The following is a 13,978-nucleotide window of genomic DNA, read 5'->3' as shown; positions in this document are numbered from 1 at the left end:
GATGGGGTGCATTTGTTGTTGTTGCCCCCCTTCCCCCTCTCCATTGACTAGTGCAGTACAGGTGGGCGGGCTTCATCATGACCTTCCCGGACCTGTTTATTACGCACCTCGAAATTTAATTTTAAAAGAAAAATGTTATTTCTTGCATTATTAATTCACTTAATAAATATTGAATAAATCTACATAATAGTCTCATATTTTTTTATATTATTAAAAAAATAAATTTATTATTTTATCTTCTATTATTTTATATTGATGTATTGATATGAAACTGCTGTGTAACAGTGCTCATAAATATTAATATGATAAATATATGTTGATTTTATTACTATATTTATAAATTTTATGCTTTTATCGGTAATATTATGCATTTATTATTTTAGGATTAAATTAAGAGAAATACTATCACTTTTAAAAAATTTTATTAAAATAAATTCACAAATTAACATTATTTCATATAATATATTAGATATATTTTAGTTTCAATCTCACATATTATATAAAATTATATTTTTTTAATCATATTAAAATTATGTTAATTTATAAATTTAGAGATCTATTTGGGAATAAAATTTCTCTTAAATTAATATTAAAGTAATATTATATATAGTTATAAAATGAATAAATGACGTGTAGTCATTTTAAAAAAGAGTAGAGTCTATTATTAAAAATTTATTATTTTTTATATAAGTCTTATATTTATTTATTTTTTAAAATAATTATATAGTATTTATATATTTATAATTATAATTATTATTTATCTTAATACTAATAGATAGGAAAAAAAATTGGCCTTCTTTCCATATTTGGTTATTTTTAAAACAAAATAGAAATGCCGAAGGAAAAAGGTAAAAAGAAAATACAGAACTGAGAGAGTGTCTGTATTATTATAAGAGGGAACTTTCCATAAGTTGCACTATACCCAGACACCATCTCCACCAATCAAAGCCCACCACCTACAGTCTTAGCTTTTCTCCCTCAGTTGCTAAAGTTCTTAAGCAAAACTAGATTCATTCCTTGAAGCTTACCAACCTGCTTTTTCAGCTTCCCTCAGTTTTCTCTCTTTCCCTTCGTAGTGTCACTTAACTTTTTTGTCTTTTCCTTTTCTTTGTTGCTGATGCCACAAGGGAAAGGGAGAAAGAACGGATCTTTACCAGCTTTTTTAAACTGCTTCAAAGCCGCAAGAGTTCAGAGTTTCCCTTGTTTTCCGAATTTGGTTATTTTTCCTACCTTGCTTTGTTTCATGGTTCCTTCTTAGTTCCTTTCGTGAGGAGCCAGCTTCTTTCTTTCCCAATTGAGATATGAAGTGGTTGCAGCCAGAGATACAAATGTTAGTTAGCTCTAAATTATAAAGCTCTTTTTTTTTTTTGGTTGTCTTTTGGGAAAGTCTTACCTAGAAGCCCTACTCTCTTGGACTTCTGATCATTCCAGCTTCAATTTCATGGAAGTTTTCTCGGTCTTCACTCCGTAGTTCTGTTTCTCTGTTTTTGTTCCTGAATTCCACTGGGTTCAGATCTCAGCAGTGGTTCTAGGGTTCCAGAATGGAGCACCTAAGTTATTTTCCTTTTTAATTTGTTTTGTGGGATTCTCTTTGATTTTTGAAAAGGTGGGTCTTTTCTAGATTCCTCAGGGGTATGCCTACGCACAAAAAGGTATTCTGATTCCTTTCAAAATGCTTCTTGATTTAACACTGATATTATTGCTTTAAAACCTCCACCCCTCTTCATTTTCCTATCTGGGTTCTACTTCTCCCCCCTCTTGCTCTGTCTTTCTTCTTTTTCAACAATTCAAAATCTTGAGCTGACTCTTCAATTCACAATCACAAAAGAATACAGGAGCAATCGCAGAACTGTGAACTCGTTCATATTTTGCTGGTAAGATACTGTAATTTGCATGGTAGTTAGAAGTGATGAAGTGGGAAATGGAAATTCTCTCCCCTGCTACCTATATATCGAACGCGAATTGGCTTCTTGAGGAAAGCAAGAGTACGAAATGGACTCCTGCCGAGAACAAGATGTTCGAAAACGCGCTAGCGGTGTACGATAAGGAATCCCCGGACAGATGGCCCAAAGTGGCGGCGATGATCCCTGGAAAGACAGTTTCGGATGTGATGAGGCAGTACGAGGAATTGGTGGCTGATATTAACAACATAGAGGCAGGGCTGGTGACGATTCCAGGATATGCCGCCTCCCCATTCACATTAGATGGGGTGAACAGTAATGTCTATGATGGGTTTAGGCAATCTTACGGCATCGGCGGAAAGAGGTCTTCGTCGGCTCGGTCTGCCGAGCAGGAGAGAAAGAAAGGGGTTCCATGGACAGAGGAGGAGCATAAGTGAGTTTTTCCTGTCAAATTCTTGTTCTGCTTAAATTTTACGTGATGGTAAAGCTTAATGTGTACGGCACAAAACTTTAGTACTTGAACTAGGATTTTTGCAGATTTAACGACATGGGTATGTACCAAAACGCAATCCTTATACGGATTCCACGCGCGCGCGCGCGCGCGCGCACACATATTGAAGTCGATATATTTTCGTTTATACCAATTTGGTTTTTCTGATTTCGTTGGTTGTAGTTTTATTCTCTTTCAGGTAGTTTGCTATGTATTCAGGTTAATCTTTGGTCTCATCTTCCGTAGATTGTTTCTGATGGGGCTGAAGAAGTATGGCAAAGGAGACTGGAGAAATATCTCGCGCAATTTCGTTATTACTAGGACACCGACACAAGTGGCCAGCCATGCTCAGAAGTACTTCATCAGGCAGCTTTCGGGAGGGAAAGACAAGCGGAGAGCTAGCATCCATGACATAACTACCGTCAGTATCGTTGACATGAAAATGCCTTCACCGGACAGTAAAAGACCCTCTTCCCCTGAGCACTCGACGGTGCTTCACCCCCACCACCAGCAACAACAGCAGCAGAGAAATTCCGCAGCAGCCACGCCCCGAACACCTTTTCAATGGAATCAGTCCAATGGGGGAGCAACCATGGCTTTCAACACAACACATGGGAATGTGTTCATGACCTCTCCATATGGGATTGTTAGCTCTTATGGCCAAAAAATGCAGGGTCACAATCTGCCAAGAGGTGTTTCCCATGAATCTTACATGGGAGCTCCAAATATGGTCTTCCAAATGCATTCTGCACAGCACTACCCCCATGGATGATCACGAGATACCGGTTGTTTTGTATTCTCAAGCCGTATCTTTGTTCTGTTCTCTAGTATAGCTTTTTGTTTGTGCTTCTAGCTCGTTCTATGTGAATATGTTATTCAAAGAACTGGGGTTAGTCCATAGTATATGAATTTGAAGAAGTAGATGAGGATTGTGTTTTCTCGGTTTCTCTTGAAACTTCAAATTCTAAGCTCTGAAATTGAGTGGAAGGAGAGTCTCAAAGTACTTGGGTTTCTTTGTGCAAGTCTCAGTGGTTCAATAGAAGTTTTCAGTTTTTTATGGCAAGATCAAATTTCTTGTAGTGTTGTCAAGGATGGAGTGGCCAGTTTATGCAGAAGGCATTTAATGATGAGCAAGCATGGTGCATGACTTTGATAGAGACCATTATCATGCAAAGATATGGTAAACGTTTTTGAAGCAAACAGGTGGATTTCACAGCTGACCGTCCATTTGATACCTTAAGAGTTTGTCCCTCAAAGATAAAAACCAGAATGTAGAAAGTGATTATGGGGCAATAAGCAAACAAATGGAAGTCCCAAGCTTGCAAGAGGAAAGAGATAAAGGCAATAGTGACCATTTTGTTACCTCAGACTCCATAGTTGCTTATCGAATTCAATACCCATTTTGTTATGCAACTTATCTGTCTAACATGACCAGTTATGCCTAAAAACATATCTGAGTTGGATCAAATAATTGAAATTGTTCGACCGAATTAGATGATCTAATGTTCACACTGCCTGTAAATCCTTCACGGGCAGTATTAAAATTGATCCACCTAATTTAGTAACAGGGGATGTATATTGAATCTCAAAATCTGCAGCTACATGAGCAGAAGCTGATCTAATGAATTTGATGAAACATTGTCGGCATCTTAGGTGGCTTTGTACACTTCGTATGTATAACTGGAGCAAGGCTAGCTAACCGAGTCACTTGGCACTCGGTTTGGTTTTCCGTAGTATTTGATTGCCAACTTTTCTTTACAAGACTGTTAATTCTTTCTTGCCCCTAAAATGGCCTAGTGGACTGTGCTTGACCTCCTAAGCATAGTCGATGCTGACTCCACATGCACTAACCGAAGCATCATATGCTTCAAACCCCCTTACTTTTCTTTACTTTGGTAATCTGTCTTTCATATAGGGATCTTTTTCAAGAGATCCTCTTGGAGAGAAAGAAGATCCCTCCTAGAACCATTAATTAATGATTAAAGTACAATAGTTATATGGTATAAAGTAAAAGATTCATGTTGGATTACCCCAGTAAAAGTCTTTTTTTTTTTCTCTCCCAGTTCAAGGAATACTCATTACTGGTTGCAAAACAGTAGCAACAGTGCTAGACTCTATGTTCTAAGAACTAATTATTAAGTAATATAAATACTTTTAATTACATAACATGTTGCTATAAGATAGAAATACCATTCATTTATATTCTGGAAAAAGCAGGGTGATTTTGTGATTCTGGGAATGTACGGAACCAACAACCAATGAAGCCAAAAATTTTAATGGTTTCACTGTTCTCTACATCTAGGGACAAGTCGTGTGATCTCTTTCATGGAGACAAGCCACATAGCTTTTCATTATGAAGAAAAGAGTTGTTTACCTTTTCTTAATCAGTGTAGATTACACTTTATTAGATCTATACGGGCTTCGAGATTCTCTCTTTTGGTGGGGGAAATTTCTTTGACCTCACATCTCTTTTCTTTTCTTTTCTTCTTTGTTGTTTTTCCTAAGACCAAGAAATCTTCCTGCTAATGAAGTGCTATGTTGAGCTCATGATGATCATATAACAAGACAAAGTGAGTAATATTATGGCCCAATATTTATTAAGTGAAGTTGCACGCACACGCGCGCGCACACACACACAGTCCTGCTACTACTGGATTGCAGCATTGAACTTAGGGTTATTCATCTAATATAGACACATGGTAGCATAATGATTGATGAACCAAGTTAGGTTTTGTGTAGAGTGCAAATCCCATCTTTTCCAGATCAGCTCCCAAAAGTCCAGTGATACTTTATTCACAATAATTTTTTTATGGACCAAGTTAGGTTTTGCATAGAGTGCACATCTATCTATTATCAACTATAGTTTTCAAAACAGGAGTTTTGATTTTGATTACCCAAATTAATCATCTACCCCACAAATTATATATGCTTAAATGACATTTAAAATGAAATTTTAATTCATTTTCTAATCAAAGTTGAAGTTATCAACTTCTTGAATCTAATAATCCATCATAATTAATTGATATTTGTTACAGGAGCCATAATCTGGAACGATGTGGTGCTTTGCTAATGTGGCATTTGCTCAGCTTGTATCAATATTCTTATGAAAAATGATATTTGCAGTGTTAGAATGTACAAGCTGTCCTGAGCATTCTCTTTGAAAAAAGTGATTAAATTTTTTTAATGATAAATCTCACTTCTTTTCAAAAGAAACGCATAGAGTTTACACACCTTACGACTATATCTAAATATTATCTCATTCCATTTTTCTTCTGTTCTTAATTCAAATTCATGTAATTAGTTCTTTATTCTGCATGCAGCACTTTGCATGTGGCATTGCTGTCATGAAATGCCAAGTAACCACCCCTGTGACTTGCATATAGACTATGGTATATTCATTCCCATCCATTAAGCAAAGAATTCAGGACAAAATGAGCAATATGGTTTATTCCAACGAGTGTTTTCTTTTTTTTCTACAGTAGATGACAAAGCTAACCGCCATCTTTTCAAAAAGGAGAAGCATTTCTGCAACTTGCATTGAAAAAGCACGTTGGCCACTTTATTCGTAAATTTTGATCAACATCTTAACAAGTTGAAACCATTTACAATAGCATCATCACTACACACTTTCGGCCATCTAGTTTCTGAAAAATCATTCAAATATATTCTGATTCGTTAACTGCTATCAGTTAATCAAAATATCTGAAATATATGCATGTATTGGAGTGAAGCTTCATAAATTTTATGGAGGAATAGTAATTAAAGAATGCATACGATTCTTTAGACTGTTTTATTAGTACACAGAGATCATCTGATCTCTGTGAGGATTCGTGTTAGGATAATGATAGGTTATACACGAACAATACACGGTCGCAAATGGAGCCACATCTCTTTCTTCCAAGTGTCTATGTATCTATCATTATTGTTCTAAGTTACATGGTGATGCTTTGAAGATAGTCATATGATTGAAATTAGACTCATCCACGAAATAGGCCTAACATGTCTAAGTCAAGAAGAAAGCCTATTATCAAGTCTAGCAAGTCTATATGGTCTCCCAACTTTATTTTGGATGGGATGTAGATGATCACTTCACTCTCTTGCCATGCCATCGATGCCTTTAGGCCTCATGCATCATGTCCGGAAGCACTTTTGCTTATTGAAAATGACCAAATTTTATATAAGAAAAAATATTTATTTGGCTAGAGGACAAAGTAATACTATTCATTATTTCTTAATGATGTGAGAACATTATAGTTTTAAAAAATAAATAAAAGTTCTGTCGTTTCGTATTGTTACCGACATTAGTCATTTCTTGAAATTTAGAGGTGAATGCGAGACTTTAATAGATCATGAAAGCCTAACATGATATCCATCCTCAGCCACGCATCCCTTACATACAGACTGCTGAACATGACCAAACCGCTTACTCTTATTCGACAGACCATAATTCATCTTCAATGAACGCGGCATGCATGGGCCACATGCACTGTTTGCAGGACAACAACGAGAAACCGGTTGAAATGGGACTGTGGCAGGATACAACAAAAACATGGAGATGGAGTACAGACAACTTTCATACCAGTGGAAAATCTGTTCATAGATCAGCTGTCTCTGCCTAAGTTGTTTTGAGAAACTAATCAGTTTGGAGATTTTTCCTTATTGTACGTCAAACCAAAGCCCAGGGGGAATAAAGGATCATATGAATTGACTCCGACATGCAAAGGCAGTTGTTCAACTTGTTTAAACCATGTTAGTGGTAGTCGGCCTATGAAGTCATGATCCCCAAAGACAACATCAGCAATTCCTCCGGCTTCACTTCCAGGCAGCCAAGCAACACTTAGAGCATCTATCCTTTCCAAAAGCCCTGGCTCCAAAACTAAGGGTCTTCCAGATACTAAAATCATCAATGTGGGGATGTTGTCAGCGACTGCACTCACTATGTCGTCTCCAAACAAGGGGATTTCGAGCTCTGAATTATCACCAGGGGTCTCTACATAGGCTTCTTCACCAACAGCTACAATGGCAAAAGATATGTCCCGACGTGCTAAAGTGGCTGCTGATGGATATTGCTCATAAATTACCTCCGATTCATCTCCTACTGCTTCTTTGATGGCATCCAAGATGGTTGTGCCTAAAATGCAAGGACAATGTAAATTGAAGTTCAGTGCCAATTTGCATATAAGGCATCATCTACAAAAAAGGGAAAAAAATGTTCTGATGGGATGAAATTGTGGTCCATAGATGCCTTATTGAAACGTTAAAAGATCAAAGTTGCAACAAAAATAAGGAGAACCTGACGACATAGCAAAAATACTGTTTTTTCTTTCTATGTTTATTTTTTTTAAGAGTGGGGTGGTGGGATAGATGTGACCCTAGGCGTGCAGCATGCTTATGGAAAAACATACTGCATGATACACTTGACCACCAAAAAAAGATGTGTGATCATATATCACTATGGAAACAGACCGAACTGAGTAAGCCTCTTGCATATTTTGATGTCTTCCTTAAATGGATTACAGTTTAGTCAAATTAACTCTGAACTAGTAGGGCTGGGATTAAGGCAGATGATAATTGGCTTCAGTGATAAACATGAACGCAGATGAACAAAAACCAGTCTTACAAATGTGAATAGAAAGAACAAAAAATTAAAATTAATATATTAGCAAGTAGCACAATGAATGAAAAATCAGCCTTAAGAAATAATCATTCTTAAAAGCTAAATAACATCACTTCGATAGCGAAAGTCAGCATATTGCTTGGCATTCATTAGAGTTGCATACCGATTGTAATCCTTCCACTGCCTCCATACCAAGTTTCTGTCCACCCCCCACACTGATATCCAAGATCATCAGCATGTGTTCCAGCAACAAGAATTGTTTTAGCATTTTTGTCTAAAGGAAGAAAAGGTCTGTTAGGATCCTTTCCATTTTTCAAAAGGACCAAGGACTTGCGGACTGCTTCACGTGCTAGATCTCGATGCAACTGCAGGTAGCTAAAACTTTACCTCAGCTTTGGAGAAATAAAACTTAGGTTGCATGTCATGGTTGGATGTTATTGAAGCAGATGAAAATGCACAGAAAGATAAAGTTAGGGCCAAGAGAAATAAACAAATTTTTCCAAACCAAAATGATAAAGATGAAACTGTTATTGTATCTGATGATAGCCAACTGTGACTGTTCTGATTTTATCTCTTATTGTACAAATATCATAAGTATACAGAGATATGGCTTTCCTGAAGCAAGAGAGGAAACCATTTTCAATCCATTTGCTAACTAAAGCATTCTTTTTCTTTTTCCGCTTCCTACCCCTTACAAAAAGCATTGAATTATCTCTAGCATGCCTTATAATAAGATAAATTGTAAATCATGACAATAAAATTGTAGCAACTGTTTCTATTTCTTTATCAGGATCCACTCTTTTCTGAGAACTTTAATGAGATTCACAGCCTTTACAAATCCTCCTTCCTTCACCTCTCCCTTTGCCTCTCTCTTCAATAAAGATTATCCACTCTTTCATTATGTAATTGCCAATGATCCATTCTTCTAACGTAATGGTATGTCATTGCTTTTCTAATTATTTTTGTGAAATTAAGGAGTTTCAGGTGATAGTAAAGTTAAATCACTAGCTGTCTGTTTATAATTATCAAATTTTAGCCACAGGTTCACGCCATTCCCACTATTTTCCCTAGGGACAATATGGATGAATTAGAATTTGAGAGAAAGGACCTAATAAATTTTGGTTTTCAATCATTTATGGGAAAAATAATAATAATCCACTTCCTGATGAGAACTTGTTTTCCTCTCTTCATGTATGCTTGTAATAGAGAGAAGGGCAGAATAATGATCTAATTTAGCTTGATGGAAATAGAGAATGCTTTTGATTAAATATTTAAAATTCTGCAAACATTACCTTGCAACCAACTTTATCAAGCAAAGATCTATCTGTGAAAGGAAATTCAAAAAGACCGGCAGCAAACTTCACTCTAAGAATTCGTTCAACTGCATCATCAATCCTGGTAATCGGTATCTCCCCTGATTCAACCAGAAATATCAAATCCTCCATGAATAGTTTGTATCTCAAAGGCACCATTACCTGCATAATTTTTCATTCAGGCAAAGGAAGGCAAAAACAAAGCAAGCAACCTCAGTTTAGGCTATGGAATTGTATTTCACTCCCTACCATATCTATTCCTGCATTAACAGCAGTGGAAATGCAGTAACGGTACTTTGAGCCATGAGGTTTACTTAGTCTGTCAAGTCCTTCCCAGTCAGAAATTACAAAACCCTGCAAGAGAATTTTGCCCAAAAATTTATCCAGATACGGCAAAAACTGTAATTTTAGCCAAAAATGCAGTTTGATTACTGTAAATATAATTTCTCTAATAGCTATCCCACCTGTTTTTCAATTAAGAAAACGAAAAAGAGGGAAAAAAGAAAAGAAAATCAGAATGAGAGTTTTCATCAACTAATCAAGATGAAAAATTAGAGACTAAAGAGACTGCAAATAATCAGCCAAAATTTGCAAAAACTATTTCGCCGGCAGAATACCCATACGCCCAATTATAATACTGTGAATTGACGAGAGAGAAAATAGATTTGCTTGAGAATATGAGTATTTTCACCTTAAAACCTAGCTTATCTTTTAATATTTCTGTAAGGAGAAAACGATGGGCATGAAGTTTGTGCCCATTCCAGCTAGAAAAGGATGCCATAACAGTGGAAACTCCCTGAGAAATGCAGTCCAGATAAGGTGCCATATGGATCCTCTCTAGGTCCTCATATGATGATATGGTATCTCCCTCATTTATTCCCCTGTCCGTACCCCCATCTCCGACAAAATGTTTTGCGCAAGCAATAACATTGTTTCTGGAATCAAAAGTGGACTTATGAGAGAGAGTCGAATGAATGGCTGTTAATGGAGGAATTCACAATCAAGGTATATCTACATTATGAATGGAAAACACAAAACAAGGTAACTAAAAAAGCCTGAGATTGTCAAGAGGTATGTTAGTTTTATAACTATCTAAGATCAGAAGATATGAAAGCAGGACAACATAATTTTGGATAGACAGTGGAGTATACAAGGAGAGGAATAAGAAGAAGGAAAAAGTCTTCCCAGATTCCAAGTGAATCTCAAACAAGTTTTTGTGTGATGCATGCTCAAAGTGAGGAAGAAATTGAAATAATCAACTTGCTAAATAAGTAAATTTAAAGATACCGACTGCTTAGTCATTAAAGAAATGTATATAGAATAGTATTTTAGTGGCATTTTCTCTACCTCCCAGCCACAAAAGGGTAGCCTTTTGGGTGTTCGCAGGGTGGCTGGCCCTGCAAACCTGTGACAATGGAAGTCATCTTTCTAACAATTTCAGTGTCTTCACTGTAACTCTCGTAGCTTCTCCCCCATCGGGGATCTCTGCATACCTGTCAGAACCCCATGTAAAAATATTATCGAGAGGTCTAGCACATCATCCCTGATTGTGATTTATATAGCGTTCTTCTCGGAATTCAAGAACTCTGTTGATTTATTTATAATGCAAGAATTAACTACATTCTCGAAATAGCAACCACATCAGAAGATAAAGCTTAGTCAATATTATCTACAAACATTCCTCAGCATAAACAACGGCAATTTCTTCCTTTTGCCAAATTTCAAGCACGTGTTTACACCATTGTTGGGTTACTGGAGGAAGCTTTATTCGCATTGGTATCAATTAATTCAACCAGCGCAACCATTTTATGACAAATAAATCCGCAGAAAAAGAGTTAAATCTATAATACTTACAGCCACACAAGGAGCAAAAGTATAGTGAATGCCGCTTGCCCTGACTTCAAGGGCCGTTGCTTCCCCAATCCTTCGAGCCAAATCAGCATCCCTGTCGCAAGTTCAAAAATACAAGTGGTTTGAAGCTACACCACTAAAAAGTAAACCTTCCATTTCGGTCCATCATTTTTGTCGACCGGTCCGATGAACATTATTTTTTTAGTTTTTTTTATTTTTTTCACAAAAACTTAATTAAATTAGTAAAATTAAAATTAAGTGATCTTTAATGTATTATATATAGTTAAGGAATATTAGATAATTTTATTGTATATATAATTAATAACTTAATAGTAATTGTTTAGATAAAAATTACATAATTAACTTATATAATTATTATATAAAATAATATATTATATATAATATTTAAAAATATATATATACTCGGTCGGTCTCGGTTTGGCTTAAAAAAATTTAGTCAGAGGCTGACCAATACGACTATTGGTCCGGTCCAGATTAAAGCATTATGTTTGGTTGATTTAATAGTCTTACAACCCCGAAGAAGAACATGACAAAATGCTAAAGGGATTGCTGTTATGGTTCTTTGTCATTCAGCGTAACTAGAAAAGAAATCATGTTTCAACCCGTTACTTAAAGCCAAAATATAAATATTAAATATATCTCTTTATAGTAGTTTAAATTTTTGTAATAAGTAATGATATCATAAGGTATTAAAGTAGAGACTTTGAATTCGAACATGACAGTACACTCTACTCCATTATTACACGTGTCAATCTATTTATAAAAGAGTATTAATCACAAATGAGTATCACAATCGAGAGAAGTATTAAAAAAAAGGGCAGTTCTATGGAGACCGATAGATCATTTATCGAAATAATTGATCGATCACTCTTAAAATATTTTCTTTTTTCCTTAAATATTATGAAAAATCTTAACAGTTAAGGGAAAAAAATAATAAATAAATAAATAAAATAAATAAATAAAAAAAAGGGAAATAAGGACCTATTAGTGCTTCGGTAGGCCATCGGTCTACCTAGCATTTTTTAAAAAGACTGTGCTACAGGCACTGTTGGTGGCTCCCACTGCTATCGTTAGGTAAAAATAAATTTTTTTTAAATCATTTTTTAATACTTTTAAATATTTTAAAAAAATATAAAAAAATTATAATAATATTAAAAAAAAATTTCTTAATTATTAAAAAAATAAAAAAAAAAAAGAATAAAATAGGGCCAGAGGTGGCCAGCGGTGGCCTATGATTTTCCTTTTCAAAAACAAAATGTAAATTAATGGTCAAATCAACTACTAAAAAATGAAGAAACAAAGGACATTGGTTGATTGCTGATCCTGCCCTTCGTCTGTTTGCTTCATTCCGTCTTCTTTTTTCCTGTAGTTTCACATCAACTGAACATAGAGTCCGGGAATATTGATACTGATGCGATGGTGATTTAAGTGCCATTTAATTTCTATAAAGCTAGCCTTTTAGATTGTCAGCTTTTTCTTTCCTTATACATGTTTTAACTTCGTCGAAAAGTGAATAATTATGTAAGAAACCAACCCAGGAAGGCAGGGACTCAGTCTAACATGACCAACCTGGTAGCTCCGAGGCCAACATTGTGAGGAAATATAGTGGCACCATAGACACTATTGTTCCCATGAACAGCATCAATACCGTATATTAGAGGTATCCCGAGTCGTGACTCCAGCGCAGACTTCTGAAACCCATCAACCATATCAGCCCAATCAGACGACACTGCTTTCGCAAAGGGTCCAGACGCAGCAGCACTCAGTATACTCCCTACAAAGAGCGTCCGCCAATTGCAGGAAAATTTTATAACTCAAACGCACGCGCATTCATAAATAGGTAATCTACGTAGCTAAAACCGAACGCGAACTTCTATATTTTAGTTGCTTCATGAGAAGTTCATTTTCAATGGAGTCTGCCAAATGGCTATTCAGTGTACCAGAGAGAGAGAGAGGGGGGGAGAGGGAAGTACCGATGGAGAGGTCTTTGATCGCGTCGGGGGTGGCGACACCGCGCTCAATCTGGGTCATCTGACCGACCTTCTCTTGCAATGTCATTCGAGAAAGTACGTCTTTGATACGAGCCTCTACTGGTGCTCTGGGGTCTCTGTAAACGCAATCCATGCCCTCTACTTTGCTCATTTCTGATAATTCAGCCTCACCAGTGAACTGATACTTGAGAGGACGCACGAATCGTGGCGTCGGAGATGTCCGTGTCCTTATACTTAGTGAGAAAGTCAGGTAGTTAATGGTGGTTGGGACCCACTGCTTACCGGTCATTCTTGCTCTTCCCAAAACCATAGGTCTCGGTAACTACTACAAGTCATATCTAACTTTCTTGAGGGTAAGGACTTTACGATTGATTATGCTGGATTTTATCAGAAAATATGACCTCAACCCCCTCTCATCTTTCCCAACGGGGAGAGTTTTGTTCTTGTTAGTTAGGATCGATTTGGAAATATAATTGCTTAAAAACAAAGCCCATAAATTAACGTGGTTAAATATAATTTATTACATTTATTTCATTTTAAAAAAATTTTACAATCTAATATACAATAATAAGTTATATTAATTTGTAGTTTTACTTTTATGATTTTTTTCTCTTTTTTTAACAAACATTTCCCTTGCCTTAATAATAAAATCCTTACTCTCAAATGAGAAGTCATGGGTTTGGATATTTATGTCCACGATTATAAGAAAGATGGAGATTTATATCCGTCATTCATGTCATCGATTTAGTACCACTACCCCCAATAATATTGGGGCTTAAATCAAATATGACTCA

General features: G+C 36.0%; 2 protein-coding genes across 5 annotated transcripts; one reads left to right on the top strand and one right to left on the bottom strand.

Annotated features, from left to right (window-relative positions):
- Window positions 1–923: 923 nt before the first annotated feature.
- On the top strand, window positions 924–3,454 carry LOC122292260 (transcription factor DIVARICATA). Of its 4 annotated transcripts, XM_043100504.1 has the most exons (3): window positions 924–1,652; window positions 1,829–2,334; window positions 2,575–3,454. In XM_043100504.1, exons 2-3 carry the CDS (start codon window positions 1,910–1,912, stop codon window positions 3,161–3,163), a joined length of 1,014 nt encoding a protein of 337 aa, XP_042956438.1. In that variant the 5' UTR covers window positions 924–1,652; window positions 1,829–1,909; the 3' UTR covers window positions 3,164–3,454. The 4 variants fall into 4 exon arrangements, with proteins under 4 accessions (XP_042956438.1, XP_042956439.1, XP_042956437.1 ...); XM_043100505.1 differs by having other exon boundaries at window positions 925–2,334; window positions 2,611–3,454; XM_043100503.1 differs by having other exon boundaries at window positions 925–2,334.
- Window positions 3,455–6,585: 3,131 nt separating this feature from the next.
- On the bottom strand, window positions 6,586–13,509 carry LOC122292740 (beta-glucosidase BoGH3B-like). Its single transcript, XM_043101227.1, has 9 exons — window positions 13,167–13,509; window positions 12,763–12,967; window positions 11,176–11,266; window positions 10,669–10,814; window positions 10,013–10,256; window positions 9,571–9,675; window positions 9,301–9,483; window positions 8,172–8,373; window positions 6,586–7,522 (listed from the first exon to the last, which is right to left on the bottom strand). The coding sequence occupies exons 1-9, from the start codon at window positions 13,492–13,494 to the stop codon at window positions 7,029–7,031; spliced, it is 1,998 nt and encodes a 665-aa protein (XP_042957161.1). The 5' UTR covers window positions 13,495–13,509; the 3' UTR covers window positions 6,586–7,028.
- Between the last annotated feature and the right edge of the window lie 469 nt (window positions 13,510–13,978).

Source organism: Carya illinoinensis, chromosome 13, assembly GCF_018687715.1.
Source record: "Carya illinoinensis cultivar Pawnee chromosome 13, C.illinoinensisPawnee_v1, whole genome shotgun sequence".
NCBI lineage: Eukaryota > Viridiplantae > Streptophyta > Magnoliopsida > Fagales > Juglandaceae > Carya > Carya illinoinensis.
The sequence above is the reverse complement of the archived record's forward strand: the minus strand, read 5'-3'. Positions and strand labels throughout refer to the sequence as shown.

Bases quoted from the DNA above. Each gene is read 5' to 3' on its own strand.
- LOC122292740 (XM_043101227.1), bottom strand. From the start codon at position 13,494: ATGGTTTTGGGAAGAGCAAGAATGACCGGTAAGCAGTGGGTCCCAACC. The intron at 12,968-13,166 runs GTACTTCCCTCT...CGCTCTTTGTAG, and splicing joins GATCAAAGACCTCTCCATCG to GGAGTATACTGAGTGCTGCT. The intron at 10,257-10,668 runs GTAGAGAAAATG...TTTTGATTCCAG, and splicing joins TACCCTTTTGTGGCTGGGAG to AAACAATGTTATTGCTTGCG.
- LOC122292260 (XM_043100504.1), top strand. From the start codon at position 1,910: ATGAAGTGGGAAATGGAAATTCTCTCCCCTGCTACCTATATATCGAAC. The intron at 2,335-2,574 runs GTGAGTTTTTCC...CGTTGGTTGTAG, and splicing joins TGGACAGAGGAGGAGCATAA to TTTTATTCTCTTTCAGGTAG.